We start from the raw sequence: 20055 nt of genomic DNA, 5'->3' as shown, positions 1-20055 counted from the left end.
CTGTGTGTGAGTTCTCAAAGGATTTTTTTCCAGAGAATAAAATCTGTGGGAGCAAATGAAAGGGCTGCCATCCAGGATTCTGCTGGTCCGTGGAGTTGGCAGACTGAGCATGAGAAGCATGGGTTGTTTGCATTGTATTTGCTCCAGTTTTTAGAAATTGTGCTGAATTGTTGCAATGTTGTACTTGTCCTGTATCAGATAAAATGATTTATTTTCACAGTGGGCGCAGTGAGGCAGGATAAAGTGAGCAAGTCTCTGCTGCTGTTGGTAAGTTATTAGTTTGTAGTACATGCTGTCTTTTTTTTTTACCAGTAATCACAGGTTTGGTGGATGTGGTGGGGGCTGCTTCTGGGTTCTTTTTTGACTGTTGGACTTACAGGTCTCACTCTGGTACTCCAAGCTGGACTTCTTTCTACCTTGAGCTTCATATGGATTTTTAGTTGCATCCCAGTTGTTACCGACTACTGTCTTTGACTTAGGTTCTCCATTACTAGCAATTATACACAAGGCGAACAGTTCAGTTGGTGAATCTTTTGGCAGCACCTCAGGTGTAATAACCACACCTTTTAGAATAACTGTTGTTAGTAAATAACTGTGTCAGGGTGCTGATGGTTCACTTGCTGCTTCAGAGTCTGGGTAATTTACAGCAGCGCTTCACGCTCCAGTTCCAGGAGATGGGTCTCAGACTCTTTATGGAAATAGCAATCTTCATACAGCTCTGCAAGTTGTTTCTGGGTGCCTCTGTAATTTTGTATTTGTCCAGATATGGATGAAACTTGTGATCAAACAGCTCCACTCAAACACATCTCCATCCCGACCTATTGTGTTCTAATTCTGTTCTAATTCTATTCTGTTCCATCTTGTTCTGTTGTATTCCCTTACTCCTCCCGAAGGAGACCCTCGTAAGAGGGATTACTGCAGGGGGAGGCAGAGGCGGCACTGTAGGATGATGAATTGTATTGGTAACCTCAGCTGATGTCTTGCATCCATCTCAGCTGCTGCTGAAATGGGCTAGCCCGCTGGGAAAAGAAAGTACGTAGTGTGTTACAAACGAAGGGGTGGCTTGTGATACCACAGTGCACCTTCAGCAGTGATGACCGAGAGGGATACCGAAAGGGGAAGGCTGACTCTATACCTCTGTGTGATGTGCTTTGTTTACCTTAATGCCAGGGAGGTAAGTGTTATGGAACCTACATAATGAGCTGCTGTTTGATCCTCTGGGAAGCCTGGGAGAAAAACCACAGCCACAGGCGCACATGAACTCCGGGACTGATGGCAAGGATGTAGGTGGTGGTATAGAAGAATGAATTGGGATGCAGGGTCATCTCACGATGATGACGGGTGTCTCCTCTGATCTAAGTTGGAAGAGGTGGAATTCCTTCACCATTGTCTCTGTTTGCTGTCATTGGGATTTGGGAAGATTTCTTGGAAAAAAAGGTCTCTGAGGTGGTGCAAAGTGGTTGTCCTCTCTCTATAGGTGTTGACACAGGCTTCCCCACTGAGCTTTCCCTCTGGTTCTCTGATTTGTATCACTTGTGACCAGTCAGTGCCAGCAGCTGTGGTTTGTGTCAGCGCCCAGAATGCACTCTCAAGGGGACTGATGTAGGACTGTTGGCTGTTTCTGCAGAAAACCGGAAAGCATCGGGGCAGAAATCAGCAAAACCATTGGTGTTGGAGAATCCTGGATCACGTTTGACACTGCTTCTTGCGGTGTTTTCTCATCTGTGGGTAGGGCTTAAACAATGTCCACAGCTGGGTATCTGTTTTGGCACTTTCCTGAGCTGGCTTTCAGCTGATGGACAAATAGTCATGTCTGGTGGGGCAGTGGAAAACACCGAAGCGGTACTCGGACGGCTACTGAGGGAGCTCAGCATGCGCTTTAAATCGAGGAGGTCTGTCCTGTGCCAGCAATCTGCTGATACACTAGAATTGTGATATCTGTGGGTACCTCAACTTGCCCTTTCTTAGGTGAAATTCCCTGGATTTACAAACCTGAGGAGGAAAGCACTTGAAAATACAGGGTCCGCTTAAAATGTATACCATTAGAATATGTGTCTTGCTTAACAATGTGGATGGGAGAGTCCAAAACTGGCATTCATGTTTTACACTGGTAAAACCTGTGATTTAATCCCCAGTCATGGGATTCTCAGTCACTGTAAAGTGTTGAGAGAACAAGTCATCTGCACGTATCAAGGAAAATTCCCCATCTTTCAGGGTGTCACATGCTGGAAAAAGGATAAAGCGTACAGGAAAGCACCTGGTTGGAAATGAATCCATAAAAAGAAAGCAGAACTGCACTTGGATATACAAATATGGTGTCTCACAAGCAGGCTGAGCTGTTTATTTTAGTCATTACTGCATAAGTAGGAACAAAGGGGGGGAAAAAGGGTCATCTCTAAGTGACTCAGTCTTTCACTCTGAAGGCAGATGTGCAGATCTGCATTTAAAGATGATCATGTCTGATGGGAAACAACAGTATAAGCAGAATCCCTCTGTGAAGTGTAACTTTGTGTACTCATAATCCCCAGCTGGTGTCTGCAGCTAATTAAAGGTAGGTGAACACACAGAAAGTTAAGCCTATGATTGTGAAAGCAAACAGAAATTTAGGAGACCAGAGCAGATCAGCAGCCGTTTCCTGAAGAATCACAGTTGAATTCAGTGAAACCTGCTGCATGCTCGGTACTTAAAGATTTCAGGTGCCTCAGCACAGGTTATAGAAACCTAACCCGTTTTAAAAAACAAACCTATCGGGAACCATTCAGCACTCTTCTGAACTGCAGAGTATCAAACATGGGGTTTGAAATAATACAGTAATCTTCCCACTGTTTGCATTTCAGACAGACACATAAGAAGACAGTGCAACTTTTGGACCACCTTTCCCATTAATAAGGGACAGACAAAATATTTATTCACATTAATCTAATTAAATAAATGAAAAAATCTACATTAGGATGTTTCCATAACGCTGGGCTACAATTTGGGTATTTCAGTACTGCTGATCTTCATGTTATTCTTCTAGGGCTCTGACCTGTAGTGAAAGAGGAGAGAAAATTAACATGAAAGGAAAGAAAAAAACCAAACCCCAACTCTATCTTTGTACAGTTTTTGAAGCAAACCCAGTAACTGCATCCAGATTCTTTGCAAGTGTTGTGCGAGCACTGTGATTGCTGTGGACTGGCTTCAGTAGAACTGGCCTTTATGCTTGCTGTTGGAAGGGAACAACATGAGAAAGGGTTCTCGCATGGGCTTCAAATAGATTAAGAGTTTGCTTTTATTTCACAAATAGAGTGGCATAAAAATCATGACCATGAGTTCAGGATGGGCAGTCTACTTAGGAATACTGAAGACTTTCAAGAGCAGCTTCCTATGCAGTATTTAATTTTGAGTATATTAAGAGAGTCTTTTAAAAATTTAACAAATATAAATGAGAAATAAGTAAGAAAATATAAATGAAATATGACTAGTTTGGTCAGGTGATGCTTCATCAGTGATTTTTGCTTTTTGGTCTCTACTAGGAGGTGTGGCAAGTTTGTGATCAAGTCTAATATTGCAGGGAAGTTTCTAGGTCTCAGCGGAGAGAATCATTGGCTCTGGTGATAACCACCTGGGAAAGGTGATATGAACTTAAAAATTGTAACACTGCCTCTGCAGAGACTTAACTGTTTCTGTTCTGGATGGTTGAACAAGACTTTTTAACCAAATACAGGACTTAACCTAGGCATTTCATGTTTTGTAAGACTAAACCAACCAGTCCAGAGTTCCTTGACATGTTTGAGCTGGATATGGTTTTGAGTCCAGGAGATTTTGTGGGGAGGACTGTTTAAAGATGCATTTGGTACAGTTGCTTGGGTAGGATGGGGTAGCTGTAGTCAGCTTCAGTAGGAATTCTCAATTAATTCACAGAAAGGCTTTGTCAGAACAGAAGAGAGATTTGGCTATGGTGATAGCAACTGTGATTAGCTGGATTAGCCACGTGGGAGTACCATGTAGTTAATTTCTCTCCACTTGGAGCTTTTATTGGGAGATGACACTGATGGGAATTTCTGTTGGGACAGGGGGGTGTCTCACTGAAATGTGAACTGACTGGGTCCATTTCAACACAAAGTGAGAGAAGTTTGTCTAAATTGCCTTTGCTGATGAGCTCCTGGTTGTAAGCCCCTAAGCTGGAAGGCATTAGATTTGCTGTTCTTCTAGACTATAATTGCATGTTACTCTGGGAGTAAAAAACTGGAAAAGGAAAAAACTATGTTTGATGTACTCTGGGCAGTCCTAGAGCAGATGCAGCAGTCAGAGCTGCATGTTTCTCTGCAAAGTTTCCTTTGAGAACTGACTGATGTGGTCACTTTTCTGTTTCTCCAGACGAGAGGAAATGAGATACAGCTGGGATTTCTTTACTGACTTGGTAGATAACATGGCAGACTTACAGATGTTAAAAGTTGAAAGAAAAAGATGATGTCAGTGCTACACATATGAGGCAAATGGGGACTCCTGAGCTGAGGAGAGAAGAAACATCCCTAGGGTTCCTGTTTATGAACTGTCACCATTGATTGTATTGTGGAGCACCTGAGTTGATATGGGTGAAATGAAACATCAGCCTAATGTTAAACATGTTGGCTGGTGGTTTGAGGAGAAATTCCCCATAAGGCTTTCTTGTCTGCAGGGAAGACTTACTTACCCATTCTCTGTATAGTCTGATTCTCTAAGGTTACAGAAATGTGCTGTATGAAACCATGTGTGCAGAGGGTTGTGTGTGCTCGAACTTGTCATGTTAAAGTTGCTTGCCCTGTCTATCTGTAAGACTCCTGTCCCTTATTAGACTTGCTGTCAGTGTCAAAGGGTCAGCAGTAAGACTTGGGTTTTAGAAAGTGAAGAGTGTTAAAGAGAGGGTGATTTATTAGGGCTTAACTGCAATAAATCCAGCCTCCTGCTGCCAAGAGGCTCAATGACTTATTTAATGTGAGGACAGTTAAGTGAAGGATTTGGGACAGGCCAGGGGAGGCTCTGCTGTGAGTGCCTCCACTGAGCTGAGCAGCTGTAGTAACCTGTAAATTTTTTGGGGTTAGTGTCATCCAGTGCTTCCCTTTTCTTGTCTCAGGCCATCATGTCTGTGTGACGTGTGCATGAGTTGATGTGGATCAGAAGCCAAGAGGAGGTAAACCAACTGTACTTTAATTTATGGCTGCTATCACTGCATCCAATACTTACGTTAACTAGAAAGCTTTCGGGGTAGTGTAATCCAGAACCGTGGCTTGGGGCTTGCGGGAACTGCCCGGACTGTTGCTGCCATCCCACCCTGGGGGTATCCTTGGGGGCGGCACTCATAAATGGCATTGGTTAACACAGGTGGAATATCATGTTAAGGACCTAACCATTTCTGTACATTTATGCAATTAAAATAATACGTGTGGAGGCTGGAATGAATTCTGGAAATAAGGCTGCGATACAACTTGAATCTGGACTACTGCCCTCAGCTCAAAGACTAAAGACCAGGTAAAATTCTGGGGAAGGGCACATGTTTTGGAGGCCGGTCTGCAACTGCGTGTCTGAGGACTGGGTGAGTTGGGAACAGAGCAGGAGCTGGTTTTGCTGCTATGCTACCAGTCCTGTCCAGCTCCGCTCCACAATAATGGGCATGAAAGACTGCTTTGGGTCACTATGAAGTAAATTTGGGGAGTTTCGGTGTCGCTTCCAGAGCGTGTAAAGCTGTTGGCTAGTACTCTGGTCAGTCTCGGAGGACCTTAAAGTTGTTCTTTCTCTGGTAAAGGGTGGCTCTTACCAGGAGTGGAGTTTCTGGCATGTTTGGATGCACCTTGCCTTGCTATTTCTTACAGGTTTCCAGAAGATCTCTTCTCCCAGGCTTTTAAGTGTAAATATGATTAAAATTTAGTCAAACAGAACTTCACCCTTTCTTCTGAACTTGCCCTTAAAAATGAGTCTGTAATTTTACCTAAAAAATAATTAATAGTTTCTGGAGCACAAGGGAAAGAGAAAGAATAGTTCTTGACTTGGCTGTTTTCTTTTACTCTACCTCTGTCCTCAATTAAACAACTGAAAAGCCCACTGAACCCACACTGGGCTGATTTCTGACAGCATTCATGCACTTCTGTGCTTGTGTGTCTGCTGCCAGAGGGATTGTCTCATTTGTCTGTTTAGTATCCAGGATGATACTTGATTTTGTTGCTCATAAGGCTGTACCATCAGATGCTACTGCAGGTTCAAAGATGTTATTAAGTACTTCCATTGGGGGTGGTGGGAAAGAGTTCCTATTATTTTCATTTATTTTTAAAAAGCCACATCTTTCTGAGCTTACCCTTCTTCCTTTCCACGCTTTTCAAAAACCTTATTACTCTGATGTCAACTGCTTTTGGTGTCAGAATCTTAAATTGTTTACTTGTGCTTTTGAAAACACCCCTTTGTGTATTTCTGAAAAGGACAGTAAAGCTTGCTACCTCAGCAGCCTGCACTGGAAACAATGCTTAAGGCTCCTGGTCCCCGGAGTTGATGTTAGAAGGTGTGTGTGTGAAATAAGACAACAAAGGATATTTGCTCTGACAGGCAGGAGAAGAGTCTCTGTTTCTGTTAATATTTCAATGTCATGGGAAACTTCTTCAAGGCCACCAGCATCTTCCCCTCCAGTTACCATGGCAAAAATCTCTATCTCCAGTTCAACCTGCAAGCCTGCTGCCACCTAGGAGAGACAGGGGATTGCTCACAGGTAAGATGCATGTTTCCTCCGTAGTCCCCTCCTGCAGTCCTTGGAGCTGGTTCTTGTTCTGTGTTGCCTGATGAAATTAAAGACCTAGTGCCCCAGCACTTACGATTGTGCTTGCCAGTTAGTTACGCAGTATCTGTTCCACTAGAAAGGTCTATACAAAACAGTGCCTAGTCACATTGTAGTTTGAAAGAAAACTGTCAGGTGTTTGCATTTTTTCCCCTTAAATTTCCTTTTAGGTTCCAGTGGGAAAAGGGGAATTGGGACAGCTGGGAGAGCCTGCTGGTGTTTAAGAGGCATTTGGACAATGGCCTTAATACCATGCTTTAGCTTCTGGTCAGCCCTGAAATGGTCAGGCAGTTGGATGAGATGATCGTTGTAGGTCCCTTGCAACTGAAATATAATATTCTATTCTATTTTAAAAAGGACATGTAGGGAGAAAAGGGAGATACAAAAGGGATGGATGTGGGGGAGAGGAAGAGAGAATGGAAATGATTCCAGCCATCTATCTGGACTTCTGTAAGGCTTTTGACATGGTCCCCCTTCTCTCTAAATTGGAGAGATATGGATTTGATGGGTGCACTGTTTGGTGGATGAGGAATTGGTTGGATGGTTGCATCCAGAGGGTGGTGGTCAATAGCTCAATGTTCAGATGGAGATCGGTGGCAAGTGTGTCCCTCAGGGGTCCATGTTGTTTAATATCTTCATTAATGACATAGTGGGATCGAGTGCATACTCGGCAAGTTTGCAGGTAACACCAACCTGAGCGGTGTGGTTGACATGCCTGAGGGAGAGGATGCCATCCAAAGGGACCTGGACAAGCTCCAGGAGTAGGCCCATGTGAACCTCATGAGGTTCAACAAGGCCAAGTGCAAGGTCCTGTACCTCAGTCGGGGCAACCCCCAGTATCAATACCGTCTGGGGAAGAAGGGATTGGGAGCAGCCCTGCCGAGAAGGACTTGGGGATACTGGGGGATGAAAAGCTGGACATGGAGCTGGCAATGTGGGCTTGCAGCCAACAAAGCCAACCATACCCTGGGCTGCATCAAAAGCAGGGTGGCCAGCAGGTTGAGGGAGGTGACTCTGCCCCTCTACTCCACTCTGGTGAGACCCCACCTGCAGTTCTGCATCCAGCTCTGGGGTCCTCAGCACAGGAAAGACATGGACCTGTTGGAGCAGGGCCAGAGGAGGCCACAAAAATGGTCAGAGGGATGGTACACCTCTCCTGTGAGGACAGGCTGAGAGATTTGGGGTTGTTCAGCCTGGAGAAGAGAAGGCTTTGGGGAGACCTTATTGCCGCCTTTCAGTACTTAAAGGGGGCTTATAAGAAAGATGGGGACAAACATTTTAGTAGGGCCTGTTGCGATAGGACAAGGGGTAATGGTTTTAAACTAAAAGAGGGTAGATTTAAACTAGATGTAAGAAAGAAATGTTTTACAATGAGGGTGGTGAAACACTGGCACAGGTTGCCCAGAGAGGCTGTGGATGCCCCATCCCTGGAAACATTCAAGGTCGCATGGGACGGGGCTCTGAGCAACCTGATCGAGTTGAAGATGTCTCTGCTCATTGCAGGGGGTTGGACTAGATGATCTTTGGAGGTCCCTTCCAACCCAAACTATTCTATGATTTTAAGTACTGAGTTGTGGCTAGGGCTCTGGACTAGGAGGCTTAATTTGCATTCTGGTACTGCCTTCTTGCACAAGTCATTGCTGCTTGATTCCATGCCTGTAAAAGCATTGGCAAGGATATTGCCTCATATTACCTGGATGCTGTGGGGATACTGGCTGGCACAATATTTATTCAGATACATAGGTGAACATGCAGCTGAAGAGAGAGACCGAAAAGCAGAAAGCATGAAAACTTCCTATTTAATGGGACAATTTCACACGCTTTGCTAGATAAAAGACTTAATGTGGAGAACAGTTGCAAGCAGGAGAATAAATGGTTGAGGCAAGAGTTTAGTAGGCTCAAGTCTTGAAGGTATCAGGACAGGAGGTAAAGTCTAGGTGTAAGACAGAGCAGATAAATAGCCTGAACAATGGGAAAACTCAGAGGTAGTGGTAGAGTACCCTGTTTGCTTAAAAAACCCTCCTTTAACCTCAGTGTTTGACCTGCTACTTTCCACTGAACTTAACATGTCTATCCCTCTGCATTCTGGCACAGGCTCTGAGACTTGGAGCGCACAGGGTGCTTGGTTGAAGGCAGCAGAGGGACAGTGGAAATCAGTGTCACTTCAAATAACTTTAAACAAAGCATGTACCCTGCCAGCTCTATTCCCAGACAGCTGGTGCGAGACAACCCCTAAGATGGCCCGAGGTCCAGCTGAGTCTAGCAAAGACCAAAAGATCTTCTGTGTAACTTACAGGTCCTGGTGTGTACATCACTCTCAGTCCTGTGTGCGGAGGTGGTTGCTTCACCCGAAACCTGTTAGAAAGAGAAGAGAATCAGTGGCTAGAAACTGTTTCAAGCAGGCAGAAGGCACTGCTGGGAAGTAGGCTGTCTGCTCTTCCTCTGCTTGTGCAAACGACAGCAGAATTTGTTAGCTCATCTCTCCCATCACAATGTACAAATTGGGCTACAGCAGTATTCCTGGGCTTCTCACCAAGGCTCAGGTTTCTACCAAAAAACCCAAAGAAGCAGATTAATGGGCCAAAGTAAGTGTCCACAAAGAGCTTGTTACACTGCCTGGTCCTTACAAGAGAATGTGAACCATCAGCATTGTGAGCCTGCATACACACATGACATCATCTTGGCAAACACCTGTGTGTTGCACACCCAGAAGTCCTTAACGATCTTTATTTAATGTCCTTTGATACGATGCTATTGCAGAAGGCATGATAATGGTATACATTTTGTGTAAATAATCGTCTTTCATTCCACGGTACCCACTAAGGCAGTAGCTTCACTTAATCAGTGAGAAATGAAGGTTTCACGTCTTTGCAGTCCTTTTGTGCATGCAACTTCCACTGTTAAGATCTCTAAAGATCCTTAGAGCAGATATGACCTCTACTTTTCCATGTCTCTGGACTTTATCCTGTGGTTTTCATTTCCACCTGAAGAACAGTTACCAGCATGTACTTGCACCAGAAGCTGTTAAAGGAAAGGCAGTAGAAGAGACATTCCTAGTATGTGGCCCCATCTTATGGAAAGCTCTGGCAGACTTGCAAACTGGCTGTCAGAACTCCTGCGCTTTCTCCGGAGTGCTGGCTGTTATGAGAAACTGGACTTGATTTTTGTCAGGATCTCCCAACAAGTTCAGGCTGTGGTATGGACAGTTTGGAAGGCACATAGTTAACTACTGACCCTGTCATGGAAAAGTTTTGGCTTCAGCACGATGCAGACATGGCTCAGAATTGCCCACCCTACCACTGCGCTCAGCATGTTCTGCTGTCATTCAGCAGCTAGTCACTTAGCTCTCCTCTGAAAGCATCAAGTAAGAGGCTTGAAAGATAAATCCAGCTTATCAGAATCATGGTGGTATTTTCCTTGACTGTCTACATATAGTGCCCTGGCATGAAAAAAACCCTAAGAAAATGTAATGTGCACATCTTGAGCTCCAGGATATTGGTATGTGATCTGCTGATTTATCATGACATGCACCTTGATGCTTAAGTGTGCGTTAAAGGAAAAAAAAGTGTCTCTGATTTGTCATACAGGGCAAGAGACAATCTGCTGGACTGCAGACCTAGAAATGGTCTTACTTATCCTCGCCCCATTGGAACACAGTCCTACCCGCTGACAGGGGTGACATTGAGTATGGGAAATAATGTGCACAAATAGATGCTTTATTTCATCCTTGTCCTCTGCTTGTTCCCAGTGTCATCACTGGGGCTGTTTCTCAATGCAGCTGAAGACGTGTCTGCCTGAATACAGCAGTGCCCATTTAGATTGTCTGATGTGCAGCATCCGGCAGCATTTCCCAAAGCCAAATATAATACCCGTTACCATGAAAGACTTTGGTCCCTGAACCTGAGAACTTCAGTAAGAACCAGTAAAACAACTGTGATGGGCCAGGACTATGCATACAGGACCTGCTGTTCCTTACTACTTTTCCTCTTCCTCATAACACTAATATGCAAATAATGTTGAAGTATTTCTAGTATCTCTTCACCTCTATTTAGTCAGTCATTATCAAATGATTCCAAATATAAAAATACCATTTGTTATCTCCTGTTAATCAGATCAAAAGGTTGACAATTAACAAGCAATGCGTGTTTGGACAGTTAAACCCCAAGGTACTGAAAATTCAAACTAACCTTGAGAAGTTCACACCAACATTCTTCAGGATCACAGTGGCTGCATAGGTGCAGCCTTCCTTTAGCACTCCAAGTATCACTCTGGGTGGAATGAGATGGAAGCCACTAAGATGCTGTCTTCCTGTTGCAAGAGAAGATGTGTTGACGTTTCCTGCAACAGGATCTTCCACCTTTGCAAACAGAGTTAAAATATTAGACAATAGAGAAAGTTGGTGGCCATCAAGTTAGGTTTAGGGTTACTTAACCTACATTTGACCTCTGTCCACTCAATCTGAAGAATTACAAAAATACAGCCTAATCCGAGTAAAAACTGAAGAAGCACTTTGAAAATTGTCTGCAGATCTATATTGGTTTGAGTTTTCAGACACATTAAGCCCTTGAGATGTCTCAGGGGGAAGGGGGAAAGCTCTGCTCCTTTTGAAAATGAGAGCTTTCGTGTAGGTGCATAGTACAGAACTATGCTTTTGGCACACAAGTTTGTCCTAGCGGTTGAGAGGAAAGGTACTTTTATAAGTGCCAGTAAACTTTTGCATAAATTGGAACTGCTGTGTTTCAGTGAACAGATTCAAAATACATTCCAGTGTCACTCCAGAGTGAAGATTTTATGCAAAAGAGATGACTGAGAGGATATTAACAGAAAAGATGTTATTTTACCTTTTTATTTGGTATGGAGTTTGGTTTTCTGCCCTGAAGGGATGACGGTAATTTCACTTTCTCTTTTCTTGGCTGTCCTGCAGCATTCACCAGCAGACTCCGAACTTTATGTTGAAAGGGTGTCTCCTGTGATCTTGCAGCCTTGTTTAGGTCTGGAAGGGAAAGATTTCCAAAAGCACAAAAAAAACTAAGCATCATATTCAGCCTAATCCTGAAGTTCTTGTTCAGGTAAGATTTTTATTTTCTATGAAAGCATTTGCTTAGCACAAGGACAGAGAATTAGTCTCATTTTTATTTAAGAGGTGAAGAAAGGCATTAAGAAACCCCCTAATAGTAGCAAATAATTAAAATTTGACTAATAAGTAAAGTTGTACTGTAATTATTAGAACTACTTAGTTGGAAACATCTCAGTGGACACATGCAATGAAGACATAAATATCAGTGAAAGTGATTAAAAACAGAAAAGGAGGTATAAAACCTTAAGCACTAAAATCAAAATCGAGGACATTACTACTCCAAAGGCATGACTACATGTGCAGAAACACCCAGGCTGGTCAAGTAAAATCTGTATGTCCGTATAACAACACATTCCTGTCCAGGCCTCAAAGCAGTACGCCCAACTATGTCTCTGAGCAGGATTTATTGTCTTGAATGCAAAAAAACCCATTGTTTTTTCTCAGTTTGGACTGCAAGCACTGTCTAGCTGGCATGCTAAGTCTGGTCAGTTAGTCATTGTAAGGAGGCAGAAATGTTATTTGAGAATAGCATCTTCTCTAGATGCCCGTCTTATTTCCAGACAACAGAACTGCAGGTGGTGGAGAGGGGCTTTCCACCTGCACAGCAAATGGCCCAGAGCTTATAAAAAAAACCTAAGCACGGACATGAGGGAAAACACACTAGCATTTCTTGTTTTGCCTAAAGTTAAGCAACATTTATGCTTTGACATTAGAAGTTAGCGTAGTTTTGGTGTTTCTCTCCCCACACACACTCTCCCCCTCCAAGCAGACTGGTGGCTCTCCAGTGGTGATCATCCAAGGCTGTCGCCACAAGCAGATGCATAAACAGAGTGAGTGACTGTAGACGTAGCAAGGAAAGCAAAACTGAATGGCGATGTTTAAATGGCAAAGACCATTTAAACACTGCAAACTCTGTTCTAGAGTCTTTTGTTACAGGCCTTAATGAGCAGAAAAAATTGGCTTGTGCAACTTTTTTTAAGTAGAGGAATCACTTCTTTGCTTTGTCTGCACTTCTACCATCCCCATCACCCCCGTGTTGTTATAGCAGTCTCCTAGGGTGAAGGAGGGAATCTCTTCCATTAGTTTTATACCTCAATTTCTGCCAATCTTGCATTTCAGATATATTCAGAATGCTGAACAGAGATAGGTGGATTTAAATTTGTATTGTAAATATTCTGTCAAAAGTTATAAGACAGATATTAACCTGCTCCAAACTACATTCTGGAAGGCAGCTTTACCTGTTGTGCTCCTGGAACCTTCATTTTGTTTGGAATGAGCCTGCAGCAGAAGACCAGGTAAAGGTGAGGAATCACTTATGGTATCGAGACATTCAGATGCTACAGGGAAAATAATGGAATACTGTGACAAGTGTTTTTCATCATCATTTTCATAAACACACAAAAAAAAAAAAATCACAAAGTCTTTGGTACTTTAATATAGACAATCTTTGAAAGCTGTCTAGAGAACCATGAGAGGCTGGGTAAATTCTGCATGGGACATTTTGCTCCACTGGGCAACAGGGATCAAAAATGCATATTTTGGGATTAGTCATTTCTTGTTCCCTGGATAACTGAGCAATAAATCATAAAGGGCTAATGGACCATCCAACACAAGTCTTCTGGTGATTGCAAAATGAGGAAATGTGGGAATTAGTGGGGGTCTGATAAAGCCCCATGGAGGACTGCTGTCCTGATATGATTCTTTGTGTATGACTTTTAATCTCACTATGTGATTTCAGCAACTTGTCAGGGCTGCTTTTCAAACAGAACTGAAGTATTCCTCTCAATGCTGTAAAGCTCAGACCTAAGATGATGGTTCACTCTTTTACTGCTTCCTGTCATCCAGTCACTGCTTTCCTCCCATATCCTCCAAACTACCCTTAGCCTACACGTTTCCTATTCCATATCGCTTTTGCCCCAGTCTCCAAGTTGCCTCTCTTACCATTGAGTTTCAGAATTCCATCTCCCTTTTTTTTTTCCTACAGTCATACTTGTGTTCTTCTAAACTTGTCCCCTTCAGTTTTTGCTCATCCACCCCTAACTATTATTTATTCAATTTAAGTTTTTCTTGAGCGTTTTGCATCCATCCACCCCTCATTCATAGCACAACTCTTCAGCTTTGCATCCAAAGCCTATGGTGCTTCCACATACGGTGATGTCTGCAAAGGCTCCTTTAACACACTAAATATAGGAGTCTCATAGACCACATTTATATTAGTGGATTAAAAAGGAACATTCCCAGATACTGGAGCATGCTAATCTAGGCTGTTAACTTGTTAGAACACTGGTATGATATTGACTGTGCAACTTAGCAGTCTCCCCCAAACCACTCTCAGGTACACAGGTTTTGGCCAGGGAAAAGACCATCTTGTTTTGGGAGTCTGAATTTATACAGTCTACTACATATTGCTGGATCTCAATGTCAGGGAATGCTGCTGGGTATGTTTCATGTATCAGAATAGATAGAGCCATTGTGGTCCAAGTAGTTCATGTGCCAAAATGACTGGGAATACATGGGGTCAGATAATGTAATCTTAAATTTAACTGAAATATGGAATGAGACAACTGGATAAAACAATGAAGAAGATACTAAAATATTGCCAGACAGTAAATTACCTCTACTGGGTTTTTTGATCATCTCTAGAGGGAAATTCCCACTTTCTTTTTTTCGAACTGGAGGAAGTTCCATAGACAGCTTTTCCACATCAGGAAACTAAGAGAAAAGTAAGAAAGAGAGTTTAGGTCTCCCGACTAAACACTTAGAAAAACAAACCAGCAGACACCCTCCTTCCCCCTTAAAAAAAAAAAAAAAAAAGCGTGTGTATGTGCGCACAAAGGCAACAAATAAAAAAAATAAAAAGTAAGTGTGTGTGTGCGCAAAGTGGTAACTATAAAAAAAGATAGACACTAAGCATACCTCAGATTCCAAAGTACATTTTTGAGTACACTGTAAGCACTTAGAGCATTTATCAGGTGAGATTACAACAGGAAAATTCCCAAGGCCACCTTTAACCCAGGAGGGTTAGTCTTACCAGTTCCCCTTCTAGTTAGCAGAGAGAGGTTTTTGAGAGGTAAGTGAAAAGACCTGAGGTTCAGCTTCTGCTCCGATTCAGGCTCTCCAGAGTAAGGAACCTACAGAGTTTGTACTCAATAAACATATACCATCTCCAAGATATGTTTCCTTTGACAAGGGCATATAATTCCCAGTATTAATTCTGCCACAACTGTCCTCTGTAATGGTTTCTTGAGATAAATTGAGGCTGAGAAGTCAGTCCAGAACTGTCTTTATGGGACTACAACAGAAACTACCTGGCCTAACACAAACTCGTCCAGTATTCAGTGACATACCTTTTTTGGGAAAAACTTGCCGAATTCTGATTCAAAATATGGAGGAATTATTTTGTTTCTTATTGCTGTTAAGGACTTCTTTTCTTCATCAAGTTCCTTCCTAATTAAGTTTTAACATTGTTGGTAAGGAAAAGAAAGAAAAAAGCATTATAACAGAGTTCACCCTGTTTTTCAGCATTATGTTTAAAACACTGAGGAATGGAAGTGATAAAGGGAAGTGGCATTTTTTTTTTTCCTGGTTAATCACATTCAGTGATATCCTTGTAATTGGAAATTTTCTTGGTGATAGATCAAGAACAGGCTGGTCTATTTCACTGACTTGCAGGGTCTAATATCAGCTATGAAATTATCACTCTTAATCGTATTAAGAGTTTTGACACTGGCTTTAGAGCCAGAATTGCACATGATGTTCTTGGGTACTGCCTACTCAGATATATATGTTTAAAGTCATTCTATAAATAGTATGCAAAACAGTGTAAAATGCTGTATTAAAATATAAATCTGAAATTATAAAAGTATTTTTGATCTCATGCAAGTCAGTTAGAAAGTAATTACGAAGTAGTATGGAAGAAAGCTTAGTTTTCAATCGCTATTTAACCTTTCACAAAAATACAAAAGAAGAAGAAATCTTAACTGAAAGCATCAGCATTTGAAAAAATTAATAAAAACTATTTTCCACATTGGTGACAAAACCAGAAAACAGAACACAGGGCTTCTGATTTCAGCCTTGTTTTGAATAGCATAAGTTAACAGTAACACTGCTAGGTTTTGAAAAAAATGGGACACTCAAACCATCCATTCAGCTTTTCTTTTGCAGAGAACACCCCATTATTTGCTAGCAAACCATTGGACCATTACCCAAAGACCTGGTGAAATCAATAACAGACTGAAGCAGACTTAAGCTGGCTCAAAATAACTAACTTTCTGTCCTATCAATACTATTACCTGTGCTCTTCTAGTCTGCGCTGCCACTTGGACACTGGTGTTACTCCTTCTGGGCTGAATGATCAGGAAAGAAGAGAGAGTAGTAAAAAAGAGAAAACTAGAATTATGTTTTATAAGCACAAAAAATATTTAGAATATAACCCTGGAAAGAAAATGCTTTTTATGAGAGTATGTTATATTAACATCTCAGGTGACTCCTGACTTGGACTTGTATGGTTTGCACAAAATTGTTCACTCATATCTGCATTTTTATTATACTATTCAGTCAAAGAAACCTTCAACATCCTTTTCCAACAAACTTTAAAGTATCTTTCAGATAAGGAAAGAGAACCACAGAGGGACAAAATAATCGTAGGGAAAAAAAATAGGAAAAATCATAGGAAAAACGTTGTGTTATGTATGTAGAGATCTAGGTCAGAGTCCTTAATGACAGTCAGTAAAGTACATTGCCTTGCCTGTGTGCTTGGTTCCATCCTTTGTGTTATTTACAATTGCATCAGTTCTCACTGGTCTGTCCTACCTGAACCTCTGCTGTTGGTCCTCTCTTTGCATAGTGATCGTCTTCTCTGTGTGACACTGGCGATGAGAAGCCACTGCCTGTTCATACAGATCGGTTATGTGAGCTGCAAGGTGAAAGAGTATTATTGAATGTGCATGTTCTTCTAAGCATTGCTAAGTGTTAAGAATAAAAAACGTAAAAGGATATATTTTTAATGCATCTTTGTGTCACTTGATGAAAACCTAACAGATTCTTTATTACTGTGAGGGAAGAGGCAGAAAGAACTTCATTCCAAAATCAAGTTCAGAACATTAACAGATAGGAAATCAATTCAATGTAGAAAGCACCAGAATCGGATTAAGTTCATACCCCACCTGTATTTCCTGAAATATCTTTATGTTCTTTCAAGATACAAATCAAATACCTGTGAATAGGAAAAGTTACTGACATTCAGCCACTTTCTGACTGGGGAGCAACATTCCAAGTCTCTATCTCCAGCTGAAGAAAATAGCATGGGCTTTCAGGGACCTTTTTTAGTTTCAGCTTACTTAAGTTGTGCTTAATTGTGGCTGTGAAGCAGCCATAATCAACATTCTCATGGAAGGAACTAGAAGTTCAATATATATAATGGAGAAAAGCCAGTCTTTCCATATTTAAGATTGTGACCAGCTCTGGGGCTTTAATACAGAGCTTCCCTGTCTTCTGACATCTTTTATAACATGTTTTGTTTAGTTCATGCCTTGAACCTAAATTGGGAGTCCAAAGAAATTTCCTTGGTTGAAAACAAATCTCTGTGGCAGAACTTAAAAGATTTGAGCATTTGAGAGATATGATCCTAACTGACTATGACAGTATTTCTCAGTGTTTCAGGAATTATGTAATTGCAACCTTCAAAACTTGGGGGTTTTTGGTCAGCTTTTTCACCATAAAATATACTTCTATTTTTCTGCTTTTTCTATTTTTATCTCTTTTAAAGAGCCTTTCTTTCCCACTATCTTCTTCATTAATAATGTTAAAATTGCACTTCCATTTAAATCGGTAAACTGTGTAGCAAGCATTTGTTGCAGCAGTTTCCATTTATTTTGCACGGTATGCTTTTTTTTTTTTAACAAGCAGAAATACCCTTGACAAGGCAGAAGGGGCAGTAAAATAACACTTTAAAGGCTAGCATCACTATGGGATTGAATACTATGGATTTTTCTGTGGAAAAGCTTACTGATTTTTAAAATAAACATCTTAATTTTTATTTGCACATATTGAAAACATTAATAAATGTTAACAAGTATCTTAAGAAAACTTTAACAGAAATTCATGAGGGAAGGCTAATACATTGTTCCATTGTTTCCCTTAAGCAAGGTTAATGTAACCAAAACACCTGATGTTTTGAGATCAGATTTTCCAGTGTAATAAATAAGCAGGATTTATCTAACTGCTTTGAAAAACTTGTTTGAAAAGCTGATACTTGTATAAAAGTAACCAAGTACTGTCATAGTTCTTATACCTAAGAAAACTCAATACATGTGGAAACACAAGTCAAAACGCCAAATACACATGCCTAAATACAGGAATTGTTTTTTAGAGGTACTGCATCATTGATGCCAACAAGTTCTAATCACTTGTGAAAAGCACAGAGAAGCATGTACATAGCACATCAATGAATTCACTTTTATGTTTCTTCTTTAAAAACAATACTACAGTACTTTAAAACTTTATTTTACAATTTCAAAAGATAGATATTAAATTTTTATTACCTGTGTCACTGAAATTTTCAGTTGACTTCTCCCAGTTAGGGAAGGACTGCAATGAAGAAGGAATAACTGTGACTCTGAGAAACAGACCTCACAACAGCAGCATCCTGTTCCAAGGATTCCCATCCTAAATAAGTGTTACCTTCTTACCTGAGAATGTGACTACAAGAATGGAGGTATTTCAGTGTGTTAGAAAACATGAGCTGGGAAAAAAGGAAAAGAAGTACAATTTCCCTGGTCTAAACAGGTATTTGTTTCCTTCTTGGTGACCTACTTCACAAATGGCTTTGTATTTTATATGGTTGCTGTTTATTAAATCAACTAAGCCAATTCATAATCAAACTCGTATCCTTCTGCAAAGGATTTGAACCAGATCTAAAACTTGTGGTCACAATGAAGTCAAATGGGAAATGTGTTCCAGAATTTGTAGGCTTCATTACTGAGGAGCTCTCTTGTGGTTGGTTTACAGTGAAGTGTTTGAGGGGTAAAAACTCTAGACTAAGCTGTTTTCTTTATTCTTATGCTGTCCCTGAAGTGATTAACTGGAAACCAGAGTTCCTGTGACCAGGCAAGACTACATTTTAACAGACCTAGGGAACAGTGGAGACCTGGGAGGAGTGTGACAAAATTCTGGGTCACAGCAGGGCCACAGTGAGACTACTGCTCAGGAAAGAGTTGTCCAATGTCAAATCTGTACCTGGAAATATGCTTATGGTAGCTGGGACAATCAACAATAATTAGTCACTAAACAAGTTCATTGGAACAGAGCAGCATGTGAGATTCAGCACCTGCATCTCATCAAAGCAAGTAAATGTCTGCCTAGAGGACAGAGGCAGATGGAGTTACTGATACATCACTTTTTCCAGAAAAGTTGTGAGCTCCTTTTTTTTTTTTTTTTTTTGCTAGATACTTCTTTTCTCTACTCTTTTGAAGACTTGTATGTCACTTGAAAGTACTAAGCAAAAAATATATATGAAAGCTTGTAATATCAAAAAATAGGTTTCAGTTTCAGCAAACAAAAATGCTAACTTGGCTAAAAAGGTCAGAGAAATTCTGGAATTACATGGTTGTTTTTTAAAATTTTGAGACGGTGTTTAAAAGGGAGACTCTAAGGCTAAGATGATGTTTGTTTGCTAGAACACATTCACTTTTGAAAGGTCAATAAATCATCTGGAAGTGAATATTTAAATTATCATGGCTAGATCTTGTTTTTCAAATGCCAGATTTTTTAATTCTGTATGTTTGAATTCACTATGTGCGTGTTACTTGATTAAATGGAAATAAAAGTATTTCCTAAATGAAACTAAAGAAACCACCTGTTTAATAACTACTAAAAATCTAGCATGTGAATTCACATCATGCAAGGTACCCAATGTAAAGAAAGCTGCAGGAAACAAATTATTTAAAGAACTGAAATAGAGCAAACTGATCGCTCTTTACATAAGATTTAAGAGTGTTTCTCTCATTCATCCTAATTCATTCCGCCCACTTCTGCTGCTTGAACTTTTCTAATTGTTTTTTACCACTCATCTCCCACTAACCTCACTGTTTCCTGACTGCTATCCCAAGTCCCTCTTCCCCTATTTACCCACCTTTCCCACTGCCTATTCCCCTCCCTTTTCTTTTCATGCTCTAATTATCTGTGCAAATTAGTAGAG

The 20055-nt window shown here is 41.0% G+C and overlaps 1 protein-coding gene across 1 annotated transcript in view; it reads right to left on the bottom strand.

Moving 5' to 3' along the window:
* Positions 1-286: 286 nt before the first annotated feature.
* Positions 287-20055, bottom strand: part of SPAG17 (sperm associated antigen 17) — a 103300-nt gene continuing 83531 nt past the window's right edge. The window contains exons 37-48 of the mRNA XM_049824475.1: positions 18401-18446; positions 16671-16773; positions 16151-16204; positions 15206-15305; positions 14474-14570; positions 13097-13195; positions 11623-11774; positions 10969-11138; positions 9076-9136; positions 6544-6688; positions 5206-5343; positions 287-3028 (exon numbers count right to left, since the gene is read on the bottom strand). Of these exons, the coding sequence (XP_049680432.1) occupies positions 5207-5343; positions 6544-6688; positions 9076-9136; positions 10969-11138; positions 11623-11774; positions 13097-13195; positions 14474-14570; positions 15206-15305; positions 16151-16204; positions 16671-16773; positions 18401-18446 (1164 nt within the window). The 3' untranslated portion in view covers positions 287-3028; position 5206. The remainder of the gene's footprint in view (positions 3029-5205; positions 5344-6543; positions 6689-9075; positions 9137-10968; positions 11139-11622; positions 11775-13096; positions 13196-14473; positions 14571-15205; positions 15306-16150; positions 16205-16670; positions 16774-18400; positions 18447-20055) is intronic.

The sequence above is a fragment of the Accipiter gentilis genome, chromosome 21 (genome assembly GCF_929443795.1).
Source record: "Accipiter gentilis chromosome 21, bAccGen1.1, whole genome shotgun sequence".
NCBI classification, from domain to species: Eukaryota; Metazoa; Chordata; class Aves; order Accipitriformes; family Accipitridae; genus Astur; species Astur gentilis.
Note: the sequence above shows the minus strand (reverse complement) of the source record. Positions and strands in the feature narration are given on the sequence as shown.